Genomic DNA, 21,684 nt, shown 5'->3' with positions numbered 1-21,684 from the left:
TAAACTACAAAAGGACTGGCAAAGGATGGAATGATCAATCTATTTGACTTCTGTATAACAAACTGTCAAAAGAAATGTTAACATTTCTATAAAAAAGAAAGACAACAGAGAGGTCACTAAAGGGTGTGCCAGTATGGGACTTTTACTCAGAATTGCCAATTCACATTTCAAAACCTTGATAGAAAAGTTGAATATTTTCAGTGACAGTATTTCACACAAAGTCTAAAGAAAAGCATCCCTTTGTAGTGAGAGTAAAAATATGTATGGACTTGCCCACAGAATCTCATGTGGATTTTTGAAGGGCAAAAGCCTCACACAGCAAACCAGTACTTTTTACCCAAGCCTTACACTACTATGTATCCCAGAGTCTCTACAGATCTACACTGCATGTATCCCAGAGTCTCTACAGATCTACACTGCATGTATCCCAGAGTTCTCTACAGATCTACAGTGCATGTATCCCAGAGTTCTCTACAGATCTACACTGCATGTATCCCAGAGTTCTCTACAGATCTACACTGCACGTATCCCAGAGTTCTCTACAGATCTACACTGCACGTATCCCAGAGTTCTCTACAGATCTACACTGCACGTATCCCAGAGTTCTCTACAGATCTACACTGCATGTATCCCAGAGTTCTCTACGGATCTACACTGCATGTCTCTACAGATCTACACTGCATGTATCCCAGAGTTCTCTACAGATCTACACTGCACGTATCCCAGAGTTCTCTACTGATCTACACTGCATGTCTCTACAGATCTACACTGCATGTATCCCAGAGTTCTCTACAGATCTACACTGAATGTATCCCAGAGTTTGCTGCTGATCTACACTGACCTCTTGTCTGGTACTTTGAACTCTTTCCTAAGCTGCTCTGCCATCTTGCCAAGATTCTTCGAAATGAGTTTGTGGATGGTGTCATGGAGGGAAAGAAAGAGGTACTGCTCCCGGTATTGTTCCTGCATACGAGCCTGGTATCCTAGTAACTTGATCTCTTCCTCAGTAGCCTGTCATAAGATGGACAAATTAAGATAAAATTCAGTCTAGATGCACTGAGTGACATATCATATGCGACCGTGCATCACAAAACAAACAAAAAGTCGCACCCCTTGATTTTACACGAGGACTCAAAAAATGTGAAATGGTTCAACCAAGTCAATCTTGAGTTTTTCAAATTTTCTGGAAGACCTATCTTCTACATTTTTCTTCAGTTTGGGATGTCAACATGAATGGAAAAGTGTGTTTTTAGAAGTTTTTCTACAACCCTTTTTGGGGGAGAGTAGACTAATCAGGTATGTCTTAGAGGCCACTCTTCAAACATAAATGTGAATTCAGAAATAGTAGTAGAATACTTCAGAGAAGTTTGAGGAAAATGGGAGAGTCTGATGTTTTAATGGATTGTCAAACTTTCTGTAAAATGTCATCGTCTTTTGCTAATATTGCTGCATTCACTCTGTCCACATACATTGTACGTATATCTGGCTAAATGTACCATGGTAGTGTACACTGGTAAATTGATGGGGTCAGTGTGGTGTATTAAGTGTATAACGGAGTGCCAAGTAATGTATACTAGTTTAATAGTTACAATCATCACACATATTATGATGGGACCTATGAAATAGGAAGCTCAAAAATTGTCCAATACGTATGTCACATGTTTTTACGTGCAGACTATATGTGACCTGCCACGACGAAAGGATCAGAAAGTCGCTGACGGCTGAGCAGAGAAAATCGAGTTTGAAAGCAGATCACTAAGATTGGTCAAAACCATCAAATTTCAGTTTTTCAGGCAAAATTTTGTAGTCTAATGCCAGCCACTTTCCATCTACCAAACATGTGTGCCCATTATCACCTCTTTTCACAAACAATTTTTGGACAAGGAATTGTTTTGAGTCCATATACTGTACAATCATCAAGATGTGTAAGATGTTGACTGCTCTCACCTTCATTGCAAATTCATTGCCAGCTTTCTTGTAGTTCTCCTGGGCAAGATTTAATTGCTCTAACTTCTTTTGAAGCTCCTGAAAAGAAGACACAGAAATGTGCTATTGAAGCAATCATCAGGGATCACTGTTAAGAGTCTGATTTGATATCGATCTTTGCCTTTGAAGGAAAAAATTGTATGTGTTCCTCAGGAACACTTTCCATATCTACTTGGCATGATGATAAACTAAGACATCAGAAATCACAATGACAATTACTAGAAAATTCATATTTGTCAAAAGTTTCATCTGTAGTCATCTGTAAGTTCATGTGGTAAGAATAGAAACAAAAAATACAATAACTCTCAAAAGTGATGAGAACAATAGAAATCAGGGATGCCAGTGGCAAATGGCTCTAGGGCCTGAAAAAAATTTGGTGAGCTAAAATGTGCGCGAAGCGCACATCACGAGCGCGAAGTCCCATCGGCCGGGGTCCAGGGCCCGCTTAAGGGCCCTGGAAGCTTTGGGGTTCTAGATGCTCTCTCCTGCAATCTGAGTGTATTTCAGGGACCTTTTTCCCTAAAATTTATTCCTAGTTTATGGGTAATATTTTGGGTAATTGAGCCACTTTCCAGATAAATTTGAGATAAATTAATGTGTGATCCAGATAATGAAAAGAGAATTAAGATGTACATTTCAAGTCTAATGCTGTCGAAAGGTGCAAAGAAGACATAATAGAGTTGATAACATCACTCATCAGATAACAATTCTAACATTGATAACATTTTGATAAAATGATACATTACTGTAATGTTCTGTCACACTTTCCAGACGCTGTGCAAGTGGTGCTGTGGTACCTATCCAATAAACATCTCCTAACATGATAAAGAAATGAATCTGAAAATTTGTAAAGAAGTTCTGACGCGGTACTAACGGTAAACATTACTGTAACTCCATCGTTTGGATGTTCCATAACGCTTTCCAGACAATAATGTGGTCGTACAACAAAATGAATTTGTTGCAAAAATAAAGAAGTCCTAGTGCCATAAACTCCATAGTTTTACTTCGTTCAGCTGACTCAATCAACTCACCATACTCTCTCAGCACTGTAGCTACAATGTATAGCGAGAGCGCAGCATGATCCATGCACCGCACATATAGTAGTACATCGCCTACTAGTCTAGAAACACCACACGTTGTTCGATCGCGATCGCACGTGCTGGTATAGCGCTTTCCAGACAATAATGTGGTCGTATTCTAGAAAAAACTAGATATATCGCTACGGTGACTGATATGCCTCCGCCATAATGCATGGTTCTCCTAATAGGTCTATAGTACAATGTCTTGACAATGTGTGATGACAGTTTCACACAATTGGCAAAATATTAAAATGACAGGTTTGACACAAATGTGCTGAATGTTCACTTTCCTAGAACTAGGTTCAATTGGATGAATGATTAAAATGTCAGAGTGCAGGTATTTGGGGAACTGATGATTTTTACTTGACTTTTGACCCTTTTATAAGTTTATGCATTAAGTAATTTTCAAGGTCTTGAGAAAAAGTATAATTTCAGTATCAAATGGAAAAATAGCATTTTCTAAACCTGGCCTTTGACCTTTTGACCTCACAGTTCCAAAGAGAATCACTGTTAGGTTGAACATGCATAAATATGTAAGTTTCATGATGATACCTTGAGTTACTTTTGAGATATGGAGGAAAAAGTGCAATTCAGCACTTTCACTTGACCTTTGACCTTTTGGCAAGAAACTTCCCACAGAATATATATTGGGTACCCGGTAATACATGTATACATCAAGTTAAAAAAAAAAACAAACCTTCAGGCATTGCATAAATATAAGGAAAGTAGTGATATTTTGAGGAGTTGACCTTGACCTTTGACCCCCTGACCTTTGAACCATGACCCCCAACTTCCCTAGATACACTGCCCATTGGAACAAGCATATATACTAAGTTCCATGAAGACACCTTGAACCATTTGCGAGATATGGAGAAAAACATGAATTTTCAACCTTTTTTTCACAAAATAACCTGTGACCTTTGACCTTTGACCCCGTGACCCTAAAATCTAAACAAAGTATTATCCCCCCGGGATATACCCTCATACCAAGTTTGATGTAAAACCACCACACGGTTCTTGAGATATCGACAAAAACAAAACGGGACGGACGTACGTATGGACGGACGGACGACCCGAAAACATAATGCCTCCGGCCACTTCATTGACGGAGGCATAAAAAAAAGGAATTTGTAGCAAAACTAAAGAAGTCCTAGTGCCGTAAAATCCGTAGTTTTGCTTCGTTCAGCAGACTCAATCGACTCACCACACCGTCTCAGCGCTGTAGCTATAGCGAGAGCGCAGTATGATTCATGCACCGCACATACAGTATAGTAAGTACATCGCATAGAAACACCACACACTGTTCGATCGCTATCATCGCACGTGTTGCATGTCCAAGCTAGCAGCAGCAACATCGAGCCAGTTTTGCATGACAGTCGTTTTGTGATATTCTCATGCCCAAGTATATGCGAAACATACTACGGAAATCGTGAAAGTGAATGTCCCGTAAGTTTAGATGATCATATTTTTTTGTTTTTCTTTCTTTCTTTCTTTGTTTCTTTCTCGTGTTTTCCGGCTTTCCCACACAGACGGAAATAATATCACAAAGCCGGAAATTAGACACCAAAATATGAAAAAGCCGGAATTCCGGCTGTTGCCGGAAAACTGGCATCCCTGTAGAAATGCACACTATGATATCTGATATGCCATACTTTGCTCTAAATGCATTCCTCCCTGTCATACCATACCATATAATTCATGGTGTGTTTGGTTAAGCGGGGTTCCCACTATCACGATTGGCGCCACGATTGAAATCGTGGTCTTAATCGTGCAGCAAGCGTGATGGTCTTATCAGATTGTATCAGATCTTAAGGTCAATCGTGGCAATCGCCTTAATCGTAGGAAAATTTTGGACGGTTCAAAAATTTTCTACGATTATCACGATTAGTTTTTGATCGTGATCATCTCATCAGATCGTCTAGGATCGTATCCAAATGCAGCAAATCTCTTCTAATCGTGCTTCTTAATCGTGTTGATCGTGAACGACTTTTTCACTTTACTTCCGCTTATCATTATTATTATTTTTTGCCCATTTGCCCTTATGTTACTCATAAATTTATTTATTTTGTATTCTGATAGGTGGTCGCCTGCATCTTTAGATTATTTTTTCCAAACGGTAAATTCTATGACGGTGTGGGGTTTAATTGTCGTAATTTTTAAGGTACATTATCAAAATAATTTTTTTAATGATTTCATAAAATGAAAGTTGTATTATAGATTTTTAGATGTTTTCATGCATTATGTTAATGATGTTTTCATTAATGAGTTGCTATTACCATTGTACAGACACACAAAACAGGATATGGGATAACTTTTGTAACCAAAACAAAAAATGAGCAAAAATAAAATGGCAATTGTATGTCTGCACGTATTGACTAAAGTCAGTACAAAGATGAGAATAGTTTAATGAATCGTGCTTGAATGGGTACATATCAAAGGCAAATGGTTAATTTGTAAAAGTATATTACAGAGTTTTTTTTTTTTTTTTTTGGGGGGGGGGGGGTGCAGTATCCTGCTGTTTGTGTATTGTGCATAGTATAATTAAGAGTTCTTGTTTCATCAGCCATCGTTTGACCCCTTTACATCTATTTTGACACTTTTCAATGTCTTTTTTGTATGTTTGGTAGAACATAATTTTAGAGGAAAATGGTTGTTTTTAACTCTCATTATTACTGCAAATGTAAAAGTGACCATTGTCGTGGATGTGAGATCACTCGTATGATTATGACAATGAAGATCACTCTTATTATTTTTCACAGTTAGTTATTCAATAAGTGTAGCAATATACCCCTGCGAAATAATCTTGCGTAAAACCTCCTTTTTTGTTAAAAAGTGACATCATTTTGATTAGGGAATCACTTTTCTGTTATGTGTGTGTATCAGTTATGTTAAACATTGTAAAGTAAAACACTAAATCAAGCCGAATAAACCAAACTTTTAATAACCCATGAGATAACGACATTTTGAAATAAAAAGGCATATGATACATATGCTTTGCGAATATGAAATTGAACACATAAGCAATACTATCCATTCGGCCAACTTTCTTATATCGAGCGTATATAACACACAATACTATGTTACATAACATTCAAAATGATCCCATCTTTCTTAGCTTCCATTTCATCATGTAATTATTTTCTTCATGTATTGGAGAAAGGTCATTTTGTCTTGCTGTTTGTTTTTTCTGGGGAAGAGGGGCAATCATCTGATCTTATGTATTTGGGTTCGTTATTTCATTCTTTTTTTGTGAGGGGGGAGGGTGAGCATGTCGATTTAATAATCTATTAATTTCTTTACGCTTAATATTAGACGAGGGAATATCTGAGGTTATGGCTGGCCTGGGTGCTGCTTTCTCTCTGATAACATAATCGTTATTAGCAATACTGCAAAGGTTACGTTGTCATCATCGTCAACCTGTCAAGCCTTGCCATCATCAATGGTTGTGGATAAAATTAATAGGCCTAATCACTCTGCATAATTTAAGGGAAACAATGAAATCTATCGTCAGCTGGACTATAATATTCCCATTCGGGTCCAATCGCGTCTTAAATGGGGGTCGCTTCTGATCCCGATCGTAAAAGATATCGTATCTTATCTCAGCAGCCCGTATTGGTTCGCGGTATTCGTATTGGAACGTATCAGTACGTTGCTGCACGTACCAGATCGAGGATCCTGATCGTAATGGTCATGTTAGATCGGTACCAATCGTGAACTCAATCAGGACAATCCTGTCGGATCGTATTTGAACGGCAGACCAGATCGTGACAGATCGTGTCGCTTGAATTAGACCAATCGTGACCATATCGCATCCAAGCGTACCAACACGTATTGACTCGCATAACCTCGTATCCAAACGTGAAATTTCATACAAGTTCAACAAATTTTCCACGATCTGTTACGAATGTCCAATCGTGGCGTTCGCAATGGATCGCACGATAGTGGGAACCCCGCTTTAAATACAAAGATGAGTAATAGCAAAGTTGATATAGAGGACACTATTACAGGACCTACCTGAAGCTGACCGCTGCGCTTGACCGCCATGCTTGCCATCTCCTGGAAATCATCATTTTGGTTGTAGATGTCTAGTAGCATGGCTGGATTCTGCTCTCTACAGAACTGATGTCAGGATGATGTACAGGGCACAAAGAAGGGGGAGTTTAAAGTATCAAGATTTAAAGGCATAATTTACGATTTGCAAATGAAACAAAAACCAAAATTTAGTGCTTCAAAATAGATTTAAAATGTAAGTTAGGGATAGAAACAACCAATTGAATCAGTATAATTAATCGAAAGTATTGATAAATATACAAACTGTGAACAATAATTATGATATCAATGTTTCTGGACTAAACCATGTAAAGTTATGGTTTATTGAGATAAATAGTAATATCTCCTTATATTTTAGGCTTTATTGCAGAATTTTTACATGGTAGGATGTTTTCTGATACAACTGACCTACACATATGTTCAAGATAACACAAATGTGATATCTTGAACATTTTGTAAATCCCTGATCCCAAAGGTAAACAGTGCCTTCAATCTATGATGGATGCAGCCTTTCTGTCTATTTTATCATCTGCACAATGTGTAATTTTTCACGTAATAGCTTGAAAGTGTTTTTAATTGACTGATTTTTAAAGAGAAGAAGAGGAGAGAATGAGTACACCTGTTGAGCTCATGCCATATACTTTGATATTCCCCTTGCAGGCAGACAAAAACTGATATATGTAGCTCTATCTGGCTGTTTTCTATCATGTCTTTATTACCATAATGAGCCCATCTTTTATTCCATCCGCTGTGTAGTAATATTGATACCAATAATAAAAAGGCCTTCTTTACCCAGGGTAGCCTCTTCAATGTTGCCACTGCTACCAGACAGGCCTGCCATTCTAATTACCCTAGTGTTGCCAGGTACCCATCTACATGTATACACCTGGGTTAAGATGAACATTGCAGGTAAAAACATCTTGTCCAAGGATGTGAGCACTGGACGGGCATTGAACTTGGGTCCTCCGATTTAAAGTCAAGAGTTTTATCCACTATGTCACAGTGCCCCCACATAATAGTAGTTCCTGTGCAGTACACAATCTTTGCCTCTCTTTCTAGACTCCATACAATTTGTTTCTTCAAAGTTTTGCACCATATCATCAGAATTAAGATACACTATAGGTTCAAAGAAAGAAACTAGTGGCATTTTACCATGGTGATAATAAAAGATGAGCTTCAGGTACAGAAGACTAGTGTGCAAACCACTGAAACACATTGGCCAGCCCGGTTATAGTTTGTTGTTATCAATATTCATTATTTTGACGGTTGGTTACTCCTAAGGTTTGGTAGTCTGATAATGAAATGGGGTTTGTCAGACCGAAAGAGAATATGATGCCTGTCCGGTGATCAGGAGAATGTTGGTTTGGATTGAGCCCGAGTATATACGTATGCCTAGAAAGCGTGTATGATTTTTCTCATGGCTACTACTATACACTGGTCAATTGGTACTTATTTACATTGATAACAAGCATTTGTTAATCAGTTGCAACAAAAAACAGCCAGATGCTTTCATTTTCAACAAAAAACAGCCAGATGCTTACATTCAATATGAAAAAGGATTGGTAATTCTGAACGTTCATCATTAAATGAAGTAAACTTCTTTAGTCCAAACTTTCATTTCATTTTCCCACTACGTATCGCCCTTTGGAATAATAAACATGAATTCCAAACACCACCTGGCCAGTCCTACCTGCATGAAGAGGTCCTGTGCCTGGGGGTGGTTTCGTAGCATCATGAGGAATTCACCAATGTGAAGATCTTCCTTTAGGCGTAACAACACCATGTACACTGAGCATGGAAGAGATACAATATGCATCAAATCATTTACACTTTTCAATTCTAAAGAAAAAACAAAACATTTTGAGGGATAGATGCACAAGATTTATAAGATCAAAAAATTGTGAAAATGTAAGTATCTTCATACTCACTATTCATGTTATGAGCAAATATATCTACACCAACTGTCCAATTTGCTATTTCTTTCACTCTTTCTCTCTCTCTCTCTCTCTTTGACATTAATTTAACATTTATGATCTAAACTCGATGCTACTATTTTGGGCACAAATGCTCATCAAGAAATTATTGAAAACAGGTATATCATTGCCTCCACATTAGAGTAATATTTAATACTCTTGTAAGTCAATAACACATATACAGTTTCCATGAAAAGTTTACTTTGCAATCAAGCATGGGTTGAGTGAGACTAAGTGCAAAGTTATCAGCACAAAGTGTATCTGAAAAAAGAACGTCACCACACATGCGATGTACAGTGGACTCCAATTGTAACAAAGTCCTCGGGAACAACAGTTTCCATTCGTTATATTGAAATTTTGTTATAACCAAACAAATAAACAATAAAAATACATAGAGTTGGCAATGTTGCAGCCTGAATTATTACTACCTTGTAACCGGAATTTCATTATAACCGTGTTCTTTGTAACGGGAGTGCACTGTATCATGTTGAGGCTTGTTCAGTGCAAGAGCTGTCAATTTTTCATGAATTTGACACACAAAAAGAGAATAAGAGTGTGACTTAAATTTCTCATATGCAAACATCGTAGGTTGAGAAATACAAAGCCATATTTGTGGTTACAATTTATGAACTGTACACAACTGTGTAGTTTAAAAGGGTTTGACAGCATTTCCAATGTGAAAAATCAAAATCTTTTGATTATCTCTGTGTGGACAGTTGGCCATTATTATTGGTGATTTGTTGCTGTAATCTTGTAGCTTTGTCCAAGATGGGAATATAGAATTATGAATATTTCACTTTTGTTTAAAAGGCCACAACGTACTCTGATGCAAAAGGCCAAAGACGTTCTGAAACCTTTACATATTTCTCTCTACCCATGAAAAAATCATTCAAAATACAGAATCACAACTGAATTGCTAATAACCAACATCTAGCATGATTAATTCATCACGAAATAAGTTTTTGTTCTCAGTTCTGAATATAGCCTAGAATCTAACACCAAAATCCCTCCACAGCTCTGAATTGGCAACATCAAAAGTTGCCAGCAATGTACCCAGATCTGTGTCTCCACTTTCAATGGCCTTGATGAGGGACGTCCTGTTGTCTCTCATTGTCATCAGGAGAGGAACTTGTTCTGCTGCCCTCGGCTCGTACTCTAGGAGCTGATGGGGTGGAAGGAGATTAAATAAGTAACAACATTAAGAGATGAACTTCACCAAATCTTATTCATTTAATATGCACATACATATATACATCAGCACAGATGGACTTGTAGAGTTATGCACAAGACTACTTAATTTTTAAGAAACTTGTCTTGGGGAAGGGACAGGCTTGCTGTCATCAAGCTAAGGACCAAAAGACAATGTAAATCTCATGTCATGATCAACTACAGCTGTCAATCCCTTAGTCATGGGAGGATTCACTCATACTGCATTTATATTAAAGTGATTACTCTACCCACTAAATAATGAAGAACATGCTCGGTTCAGTGTGTCAAAGTTTTCCATCAATCAGCAGCAGTAGCCAGGGTATCAATCTATTGAGAATGAGCTGATTTTGCTGCAACACACATATTTCCTATTCAACACCTGCCCGAGTATACTTGGGACTAGTATTCAATTCATTAAGCTATTTCAGCTGTAACTCTTTCTCTATCTATCTATCTATCCATCTATCTATCTTGTATCCATCTATCTATTTATCTAACAATCAATCAATCAATCTATCTATCTATCTTTCTATCTACCTATCTATCTGTCTATTCATCTATCTATCTATCTCTCTATCCATCTATCTATCTATCTATCCATCCATCTATCTATCTATCTATCTATCTCATTATCTGAATGGACATGTTAAAGACTCTCTATGGATCATTTGTACATCAAAGTGCACACACACACACAAAAAAGAAATCATGAAGATGATGATAGTGATATCATAATTCTAACAGCATGTAGTAGTAGTACTAGTAGCAGTAGTAGCGGTAGTACACTTTGTAGTAGTTGTCATAGCAGCAGTAGTAATAGCAGTAGTAGTGGTGGTAGTAGTAGTAGTAGTAGTAGTAGTAGTAACAATCATAATAATAATAATGATAATAACAACACAATTTTACTTATTATCTTAATCATCACCACAACAAATTTACATATCTATTGATAATGTGCCTTGGATAACTTACTTTAACAGCCAGCTGGGTCCTCCCACACTCTGAGGCCTTCTTAGCAATCTCTGAATAGGCAATACCAGGCGTGTCTCCAAGTTTGTTCTTGATGCTCTCTGCTATCGCTTCATCTGGTATGTGCTTCTGTTCAACCTGGACATGGGTTTGTGTCAACAAACAAAACACTGCATTCGATATACCACAGGATGTACTGGTAACAACCATTTTTCACTTCTGTAGCCACAGCATCAATAGAGGCAGGAAACTTTGAACATGAAATGGTAATCTGATAGACTCTGAAGTGATAATTTCTCCTAAACCAAGACAAAAAGATAATCCATCATTGATATTGTAGCCATTACAGAATATTCACAGGATGAATGATAAAGCTTTACATAATCAAAACAAAAAAAAAGAAAAAAAAACACAGTCAGACTTCAATTTCTCAACAAATCATTTCTCACAAGGCAAGTGCCATAATGTGTCTCACCCATTTGCGTACAAGAAATTGTACGCGAATGGGATATAACAGATAAAAAAGAGATATAACAGATGAAAGGAGATGTAAAAGGGTAAAAATTTATGGCAAAAAAGTAACGTGCCATAAAAACTGAACAGTGGGCCCTTAAAGTTTGTTGACCCCTGTCTGTGACCTTTGATCTTGTGGTGACCATCCACTCCCCAAGGGACATCTACCATCCAAGATGAGTCACAAATGCAGTGATGGATCAAAATTTATGACCCATAATAGAAAAGCGCCATAAAAACTTAACATTGGGCTCTAAAAGTTTGTTGACCCCTGTTTGTGACCTTTGACCTTGTGATGATCATCCACTCCCCAAGGGACATCTACCATCCAAGTTTAGTCACAAACAGACCTATGGATCAAAAGTTCTGACCCATAATAGAAACGCGCCATAAAAACTTAACCCGTTGAGGACGGTTTGATTTTGCTACAACACGCATTTCCCATAGACGCTTGCCCGAGCACACTCGGGACTCGTCCTCAACGGGTTAACATTAGGCTCTAAAAGTTCATTGACCCTTGCTTGTGACCTTTGACCTTGTGGTGATCATCCACTTCCCAAGGGACATCTACCATCCAAGTTTAGTCACAACCGGACCTATGGATCAAAAGTTATGACCCATAAAAGAAACGCGCCATAAAAACTTAAAGGGATCATATAGTTTTGGTTGAGAACATATTTCAGGTTTCTAACCATTTTGGGTGAGATAATGAGAAACCTCTCAGGAAATATGAAAGAGCACGTAATTCTATGAGGATATCAATGTCTATTTGACGAAAATTGGTTTTGAAATGGCTGAGATATACAAAAAAAGACCAATTCCATAAAGTGTGGGACCCACACTTTATTAAGATCACTTCGTTTCACTTTGTTTTTGGATGTTTCAGTCATTCAAAACCCGATTTTCATCAAATAAACTTTGAATTCCTCTTAAAGTGGAATGCTCTGTACTTTATCATAACTGTTTTCTTGGTATCTCGCAAAAAGTTAAAAGCCCATTGCTCATCTCCACCAATGCTGTACTATCCCTTTAACATTGGGCTCTAAAAGTTTGTTGACCCCTGCTTGTGCCCTTTTACCTTGTGGTGATCATCCACTCCCCAAACATCTACCATCCAAGTTTGGTCACAAACTGACCTATGGATCAAAAGTTATGACCCATAATAGAAATGCGACATAAAAACTTAACATTGGGCCCTAAAGTTCATTGACCCCTGCCTGTGAGCTTAGACCTTGAGGTGACCAATTCATATATGCTAAAATGTGAAACTTTGTATGACCCCTCTTCCCTCAAAGTTTGATTGCAATTGAAGCCCAGAGTAAAGAGTTATTGAAGTTTTTGCAGCGTTACGGACAGACGACGGATGGACGGACGGACGGACGGATGACGAACGGACAGACGCCACAGGTGATCCCTTAGTCTCCCCTCACCTCCGGTGGGCTCGACAACAAATGAATCAGACTCAGAACGTCATGAATTTGAAGAAATTAGTTCTGTTATGGAGTAAACTATATGTGGTCATGTCATAGCATAATGGGAGTAGGGCCTTGATACAGGAAGTCTTACATCATGTTTTGTGTCTGAACTAAATCCCTTAATCTCTCTGTCTACACAGAGTCCAACAATGTGTATGAATTGAGATGGCAATTATTACTTTAAAAGAAAAATGAATTGTTGTCACAGTTGGCTGTTATACAATGTGTTAGCTTGGTAGGACAGTATGTGTGGTTCCATAACATTTGCTCATGCGACAATTGCTCCCATGTAATATCTACACATGATTAAAGTCAAACATAAATTCTATCCACAAATACAACCCTAACCCTAATCATAATCCTCACATCAAACTAAAACTAAAACCCTATCACAACCCTAACCCTGAGTCCTTGGAGAAAATAAGACAGAAGTAATTGTCGCAGCAGCAAATGTTGTGTCACCGGTATGTGTACCTTGTAGCAAGCCCAGTGACCCAGAATGCGACTCTCCCCATCAGCCTCGGGTAGCTTCAGGTATTGGCTGATTTGTTGTGCAAGAGCCCACTGTCTCCTAAGAATTAGTCTGGTATTAAAGAAAGAAATATATAAGAGACTTACCTCTTTCAAATCAAACAACACCTTTGCATTGCAATCAACATCTTAAATGAACAAATATACATAGTAGTAACTGTCCATGTACTGCATAATTATTTAAAAGTGATGAAGTTCTTCCATCGAGTTTTTTTTTTTAATTGCAACTGATTGACATATTGCCCTACATCCATGTAAAATGTCAATGTTTAAAAATTGTTAAAAACTTGCCATGCATGGTTACTACTAAAACACTGATCAATTCAGTGCTAATTTGCATCGATGTAGGGCAATTTGTCAATCAGTTGCAATTACAAACAACTTAATGGAAGAATTTTATCAATTTAAGCAATATTCTGTTTCAGCACAAAAACCGACACTAAGTGAGGTTCCCGCTCATGTCTAAGATAATCACACTAAAACTGATTTATAAGTGTCAGCTAATAAGCTTCCTACATCATGCCAAAGCTGCTAATGTGTCTGAAAATAGGTTTTAGACTGATCAGCAAAAGTGGAGTAACTGGAATGGAATAATCATCCTCATGGTTCTTTCAACAAACACAGCCTGATATATTCATTTCAACATGGTATAAATGAACACCTACAAATCATTAGTTCCTGTTACGGATAACACACAGGCATTGAAGGAGAACACACACGCAAAAAAAAAAATATATATATAATACCAAATAAAGTGACATATCTGTGTTGCTACAGAACTAAAGAAAACTTGAAAACTTCAGACTTTGCAAAACTATAGGAAACAGAATAATATATTGTAAGTTATTTATCTTATAAATAACCTTTGCCAAAGGCCAAGTTAGATTGGCACCTAGAGAATTGTATATTACACATGAATCAAATATACTCTGCATGATAGGCATAATATATGTCCAATACATTTTATAACATAAGTCCAACACCCTGTCTGTAATATCCTTTCATGAAATTACCTGTCAATCAAAACTTGCAGTGTCAACCTTTTCAGTCTGTGGAAAGTACAGTTAGGAAATCATAACTTCAGCTTAACAGATGTAAACAACAACAAAAAAAAAAGGAAAGAAAAAGAAGAGAGGGGGATCGTGGATGACAAAATGCCCATGTCTCATGGTAAAAGTGTTTCACACAACTCCATACACACAACCTGGAAGGTGCTCTGAGAAGATATATGGTTTTAAACTTATGTAATGGACAATATTTGACATGTCTTGTACATTTATCAATAGAATGCCACAGCATCTATGTACATCACATGTAATGAAAAGGCAATTTAGTGAATTTAATCACAAATTCAGAATAAACGTAACAATAATAACATCTTATTTACCCAGGGTAGCCTCTTCAGTGTTGCCACTGCTCTACCAGAGGGCCCTGCCACTATTATTACCCTAGCGTTGCCAGGTACCCACTTATACACCTGGTTCGAGAGGGACATGGTGGGTAAAATCATGTTGTCCGAGGACGTAAGCACTGGGCGGGATTTGAACTCGGGCCTCCCGATCAAGAGTCGGGAGTAGTATCCACTATGCCACAGCACCCCCACAGCTGGCTGCAATTTATCTCAAGTATTTTGTGTGGCGGCAAAATCCCTATAATTCAGACAACACTAAAGCTTATCTTGTAAACATACTTTAAAAAGAAGCATTGTGATAATTATAAGCTGGAATTCCCAGTCTTCTGGAAGGGCAGTATTACAAAAGAGATATGTAGTGCCATTATCGCTGTGTTGTGACAGTAGCACAGCCTTTGTGACAAGGATACTGTTCGTAGGTGAGAGGAATCCCAACCTGGTAATCCCTGACTGCATTCAACACTCTCAGCAGCTTACACATGTTAACAAACTTGTCTGCATTGACACTGGCACTGAAGCACTTGCCAAAGGATGCAGCCTAAAAGGGAAGCCAAGGAAAAGGTTTTGTGATGTGACATCAGACAATACTGTCAACACACATGTAGACATGTGTTATACTGCAATACACATTGGCAACCACATGAGAGAAAATACATCCATGGTGTGATGTAAAATGTATCATGTCTTGTGTAAACAAGGAAAAGTAGAAATTACGCGGTGCGTAACATATGTCCCCGCCGGAAGTAGCATTTTGTAACAAAATGTGCAATATAGGTAAAAAATCAAGGTCAAAGGTCAAAGAAGTCAAAGGTCAAAATTCTGTGTAGAAGTTTTGAAGCCCTCACCTAGTGCCATCACATAAAGCAAATGGAATCGAAATTGGGTTAGAAATGGCGAAGGAGTAGCATTTTGTAGCCAATGTACAATATAGGTCAAAAATCAAGGTCAAAGGTCAAAGAAGACAAAGGTCAAAATTCTGTGCAGAAGTTTTGAAGCCCTCACCTAGTGCTATCACATAAAGCAAACGGAATCGAAATCGGGTTAGAAATGGCGAAGGAGAAGCATTCTGTAGCAAAATGCACAATATAGGTCGAAAATCAAGGTCAAAGGTCAAAGAGGTCAAAGGTCAAAATTCTGTGTAGAAGTTTTAAAGCCCTCAACTAGTGCCATCATATAAAGCAAACGGAATCGAAATCGGGTTAAAAATGGAGAAGGAGTAGCATTTTGTAGCAAAATGTACAATATGGGTCAAAAATCAAGGTCAAAGGTCAAAGAAGTCAAAGGTCAAAATTCTGTGTAGAAGTTTTGAAGCCCTCACATAGTGCCATCACATAAAGCAAACGGAATCGAAATCGGGTTAGAAATGGCGAAGGAGTAGCATTTTGTAGCAAAATGTACAATATAGGTCAAAAAATCAAGGTCAAAGGTCAAAGAAGTCAAAGGTCAAAATTCTGTGTAGAAGTTTTGAAGCCCTCACCTAGTGCCATCACATAAAGCAAACGGAATCGAAATCGGGTTAGAAATGGCGAAGGAGTAGCATTTTGTAGCAAAATGTACAATATAGGTCAAAGGTCAAGGTCAAAGGTCACGACTGAAATTCTGTGTAGAAGTTTCAAAGCTCCCATGTAGTGCTATCATATAAAGCAAACAGAATCAAAATTGGCTCATAAATGACAGAGAAGTAGCAAATTGAAGATTTTGATCACACACGGACGCACACACGGACACACGGACGGACGGACGGACGGACGGACGGACACACGGACGGACACACGGACACACACACGTACGGAGCCCGTTTCATAGTCCCCTGCTCGAACTCGTTCGGCGGGGACAAAAAAATACAGAATATCAGCTGGTCAATAGATCACGCCATCTTCTATACCATGAATAAGCTCTTTTAGAAAACATAGGTCTACAGTTCAATTCGATATTTGACGTTTCAGAAATTCATGAATACACATTTTTCTTTTAATATATCAACCCCATCACACTTTAGTGGGCATTATGGTCACTGAGATATATTTTTCTCTTCTACATATGATATCAATAAAGCGGGGTTATCTGCAAAGTACTTTCTTCATGGTAACTGAAAGCTACTACTTCTGCTCGTAATTTTGTAGGACCTGTATATTTCTCAAAGCAGTTTCTCGTATCAAAAATTTCCTCTCTGTAATATAGTTAACACCTTGTATGTGTACAGTAAGTTATTTAATTTGTTGAAGGCTATACAGGAAAATCTGCTCATCCTCAGTGGGTTAAGATGTCCGTTAGATGCTAAGAACTCTAATGAGAGTAGTGTCACCTTGAGTAGAAGCCGTTGTGTGCTGGGTTCATACTCTGAGCCTGCTGCTTCAATACACTGTTCAACAGCAAGGTTCAGTTGGTCTTTGATCATACGGATGTACTCATCTGCCTTCTGGCTCTCTTTCTGTAGAGAGAAATTTACACACACAGTAAAGTTTTACATTAGAAAATTTTACAGCTGAAATTGACACAAAATAAACGCTGGAAAAGATATAAAACAAATGACCTAATCTGCAATTTTAGCTCATGTGCTACTAGCAGTAGAAATATTGAAAACAAACAGACTTACAAGTTTTTACATCGCTCATGATTCTTTCAAGGATACTTGACCTCATCTCATGAATCTAATTCTATTAAAGGTGACATGGTTCCACCTCAAAACTGTCTACCATTACAAATCTAAAAGTAAATTAATTTAGCTTCGTCATTCTCTTTAACAAGTGCATTATAAACCTCTTGTTGCATGAGTGACATATCATATCTATGTAAAACATCTAAGAATCACATCACTTGGTACATATCCCACTTTAAACACAAGAATTCATCTTTACTCTATGACGAATTGAAGGGGGAAAAAAATGTTTTGTACTCGTCATTTCATCGTCTTGAAATGTGAAATGCATATTTCCCTTCCTTGTGACTTGAAATAAAGTGTCTGTTTGTCTGTCAACACACAAAAAGGACTCTAATTCCAAACCTGCAAAGCTGCATTTTCATGATATATACTGAACAACCATAATAACGTTACATCACAAGAAGTTTTTTTTCTTTCAAATAAAATCACTAGTAGTTGCAGGGCTATCTATGGCTGCGTTTATCAACTTTCCCCAGTTTAAACGACTTTCGAAAGCCCTTTCGACTGCCCTTTCCATAGCCCTTTCGAAAGCCCTTTCCATAGCCCTTTCGAAAGCCCTGTCCACTCCCTGCACTATTAATGTGCCGCTTGTTTTCGTTGGCTGCGTTTATCAACTTTCGATAGCCCTTTCCATAGCCCTTTCCATAGCCCTTTCGAGAGCCCTTTCCAAAGCCCTGACTGCCTGTACTATTAATGTGCCGCTTGTTTTCTAAGAAGGGACGGCGAAAAGCAATTACCATCATAAAGACATATCTTTCTTTGAGAGTGAGGAGTCATGATACAATGCCACATGAATCAATTGTCTTCCTATCTGTGAGGTAGCTCCAGTTTAGCACATACTTCAAATATTTCTGAGTAGCGGCATGAGACATGGGATCAAAGGGAATGAGACTGTTGTTACTTTATTTCTCAAACCTTGTTGGTGAGAGAAACATCTCCTTGTTCAAGCATATGCGTGCATTACACACAGCTGTATGTATACACCTGTGTACACGTACTCGTGTGCACTTTACGTGGCGCGCGTCTTTTCAGAAACTGGAAACGCATGGTTACTCAACCGCAGTATAGGGCGACCTAAAGGGCTTTCAAAACAGCTTTGCGTTTATCAACTTCGAAAGGCTTTTACAAACAGGTTTCTGATAACCTGTTTAGGAAACCTGTTTGGATCGTCACAAAATTCGGGCTTTCGAAAAGGCTTTCCTAAAGGGCTTTCAAAACAGCTTTGCGTTTATCAACTCGTGAAAATTCCTTGAAAGCTGTTTGGATAACCTGTTTCTGCCGAGAAAGGAGAGTTGATAAACGCACCCTTTCGTAAAAGGCTTTCCTAAAGGGCTATCAAAACAGCTTTGCGTTTATCAACTCGTAAAAATTCCTTGAAAGCTGTTTGGATAACCTGTTTCTGCCGAGAAAAGGAGTTGATAAACGCACCCTATGATTCTTACATTGTTCCATGAGGACTTTTTTACTAGTGAAGTAAGTATGTAGCATGAATCTGTGTCACATCTTACAACACTCAACAAAGCTGTGACAAAGGGTACAGCATTAAATAGCACTGGAGAGACATGTGATATTATGGCCAGAATTCACACACAGTCAGACAATTTGAATTTAGTCTATGGATTATACAAAGTTTGACTGCATAAACATGGTAAAATAATCATATTCACCAACAGACATCCAATGATGAACATGCATGATACAGGCTTGTACACTGTACATACGCAGAGGTAAGGTACAATATTGTATTCCTTTTATCACGTAAATTAGTCCATGTACAAAATTGAACATACATTGTATAAATGTGATCTGTATTTTGGTGAATTTGGGCCAATGTGGTTGGCATGGCTCATACCTGGAATTCTCTTGAGGCTTCATACAGCATAGCACCAGGAGCCATCGACCCAATCTTGAAGATCTCCTCAACTACACCTACCAAATAAATGTAATACAATCCCTTAGCAACAGAGAATACAAAAAAAAAAAACCAACCCACAAATTTGATAATAGACTATCACTAAACAGACACACGGTGTCAATGGAGTACATGATTACAACAAATGTTAGACATCATGAGTTATTCCTAGGCTGTGGTAACAGAAAAATCTTGTTTATTTCATACCCTAGATGGCCAAATCTTTCTACTTCTGGGACCCTTGATACTTCAGACTTTATAATGAACAAAACCGGGAGATAAAGTTCTCTTATGAACAGTTTTTATCAGAAGTAACTTTGCCTCTAATCTTCACAAAAGATACTCTGCAAGATGTGTTTTTGACTCACATGACCTGCTCCACACTTAAATGTGTATTGTATAATAATCACAAAATGAACATGGTGTTTATATATCAAAGTAGCTTTTGTACATGTAACACTGATACATTGTCTACTTGAGTCTGAGATGAAATTTTATTTCAGATTCATATTATTTTGTTAAAATGATATAATGAATCTGGGCCACTTTCATTTCAGACAGAAAGCACATTAAAGCAATTGTTAGTGTATCAACTCTTTGTTTACTATATCAACAGCTGCATACACACTGGCAAAGGATCATGAAGTTTGATTGCCAGTGTGACAACAAACTTCCCGCAAAACTTCTCATGGAACTTCTCGCAAAACTTCCAAATCAAACAAGGGATATTTCCCCCACTACAACCATACTTCTTAATCTTTTGCCAGTGTGAGCATAAGAATCTGAAACTTCACAAAGTTTGTCATGTGAGCAGTTCTCCACCTGTTTTTGGCCTGTACCTCCAAAGTAAGTGGTCATTGTGATGAACAGGAGTGTATTATGATGTCACAATCACCAGCTGTCAAATGGCACACTCTTTCTTCTTTCTTGCACACATGCACCACTATAGACCCAAACTGCTCAATCCAAAGATCAAGAAGTTTGGCTGCCAGTACAGTACAAAAGGCCAAAGATCACGAAGACTTCATAATCTTACACTTCATAGTCTATTGCCAGTGTGACTGCAGCTAATGAGTAAAAGACAATGACGTTTGATTGTCATCCTCTACCTACCTGGGACTCTTTGTAGTAGTTCATGTGTGTGAGTTTGTAAGATGTGAAGACTGTCACTTTCTGGGACCAACACAGCATCTGTGTCCATGTTGTATCTGGTCAGTCCGGGTTAAGGTTTGTACAGGCTGATTTTCAAAGGTTAGTCTGTCAAAACTGTTCTCAATTCCTTTCTTCATTTAACTCAGACATGACCTGTTTTGTTACCTGATTTTCCACAGTAAAAAAAAAAAAAAATAGCAAATTGCACCAAAAAAAAAAAAAATTCCTTATACATATCAGTAAAGTGATTTGTTCAAGATGCAATTGCAGAACTTTCAAAAAGTCTCGATTTCTCACTAAACAAGCTGTGCACAGAAATACACAGCATATTGTAAGTGAGGTACAATTAATTGCATCAACCTTAAACTGAAATGAATGTGTACACAGTTTCATTTTATGGTTTTTCAAATCCGACAGGGAAAGGAAATGCCTTTAAGCATCATGTACCAATGCAGACCCCTTTCCCCATATTAATTTTGTCTTGTAATATGTCATCAATGTGATATATTCTATTGGTAGAGTGTAGGGTTGCACGTACATGACAGACAACTGATGGATGCATACAATAATTAGTACAAATACTAATTTAACACGAAAGCCACTGAGGAAAAGGATACTTAATCCAGTCTTTTTTTGGTCCAATGACAAGAAGGAGATTCTCCCAGTAGCCAACCACAGCACCAATCCCACACCAGACTAACTGCCTTGGTCTCATCTGGCTACTGGTGTCAAACTCACAGTATGTTTTCTATACACAGAAAT

General features: G+C 37.9%; 1 protein-coding gene across 1 annotated transcript in view; it reads right to left on the bottom strand.

Annotated features, from left to right (window-relative positions):
* LOC139738768 (vacuolar protein sorting-associated protein 16 homolog) overlaps nucleotides 1–21,684 on the bottom strand; it is a 32,652-nt gene that overhangs the window by 3,428 nt on the left and 7,540 nt on the right. Inside the window, exons 7-19 of the mRNA XM_071649408.1 lie at nucleotides 21,540–21,670; nucleotides 20,884–20,978; nucleotides 19,711–19,787; nucleotides 17,502–17,627; nucleotides 15,607–15,734; nucleotides 14,799–14,834; nucleotides 13,729–13,837; nucleotides 11,270–11,404; nucleotides 10,142–10,250; nucleotides 8,806–8,903; nucleotides 7,080–7,184; nucleotides 1,948–2,025; nucleotides 842–1,011 (exon numbers count right to left, since the gene is read on the bottom strand). Coding sequence (XP_071505509.1) covers nucleotides 842–1,011; nucleotides 1,948–2,025; nucleotides 7,080–7,184; nucleotides 8,806–8,903; nucleotides 10,142–10,250; nucleotides 11,270–11,404; nucleotides 13,729–13,837; nucleotides 14,799–14,834; nucleotides 15,607–15,734; nucleotides 17,502–17,627; nucleotides 19,711–19,787; nucleotides 20,884–20,978; nucleotides 21,540–21,670 — 1,397 coding nt within the window. The remainder of the gene's footprint in view (nucleotides 1–841; nucleotides 1,012–1,947; nucleotides 2,026–7,079; nucleotides 7,185–8,805; nucleotides 8,904–10,141; nucleotides 10,251–11,269; nucleotides 11,405–13,728; nucleotides 13,838–14,798; nucleotides 14,835–15,606; nucleotides 15,735–17,501; nucleotides 17,628–19,710; nucleotides 19,788–20,883; nucleotides 20,979–21,539; nucleotides 21,671–21,684) is intronic.

The sequence above is a fragment of the Diadema antillarum genome, unplaced genomic scaffold, assembly GCF_040938485.1.
Source record: "Diadema antillarum isolate AM-2024a unplaced genomic scaffold, OU_Dant_1.0 seq00000767_RagTag, whole genome shotgun sequence".
Taxonomy (NCBI): domain Eukaryota; kingdom Metazoa; phylum Echinodermata; class Echinoidea; order Diadematoida; family Diadematidae; genus Diadema; species Diadema antillarum.
Note: the sequence above shows the minus strand (reverse complement) of the source record. Positions and strands in the feature narration are given on the sequence as shown.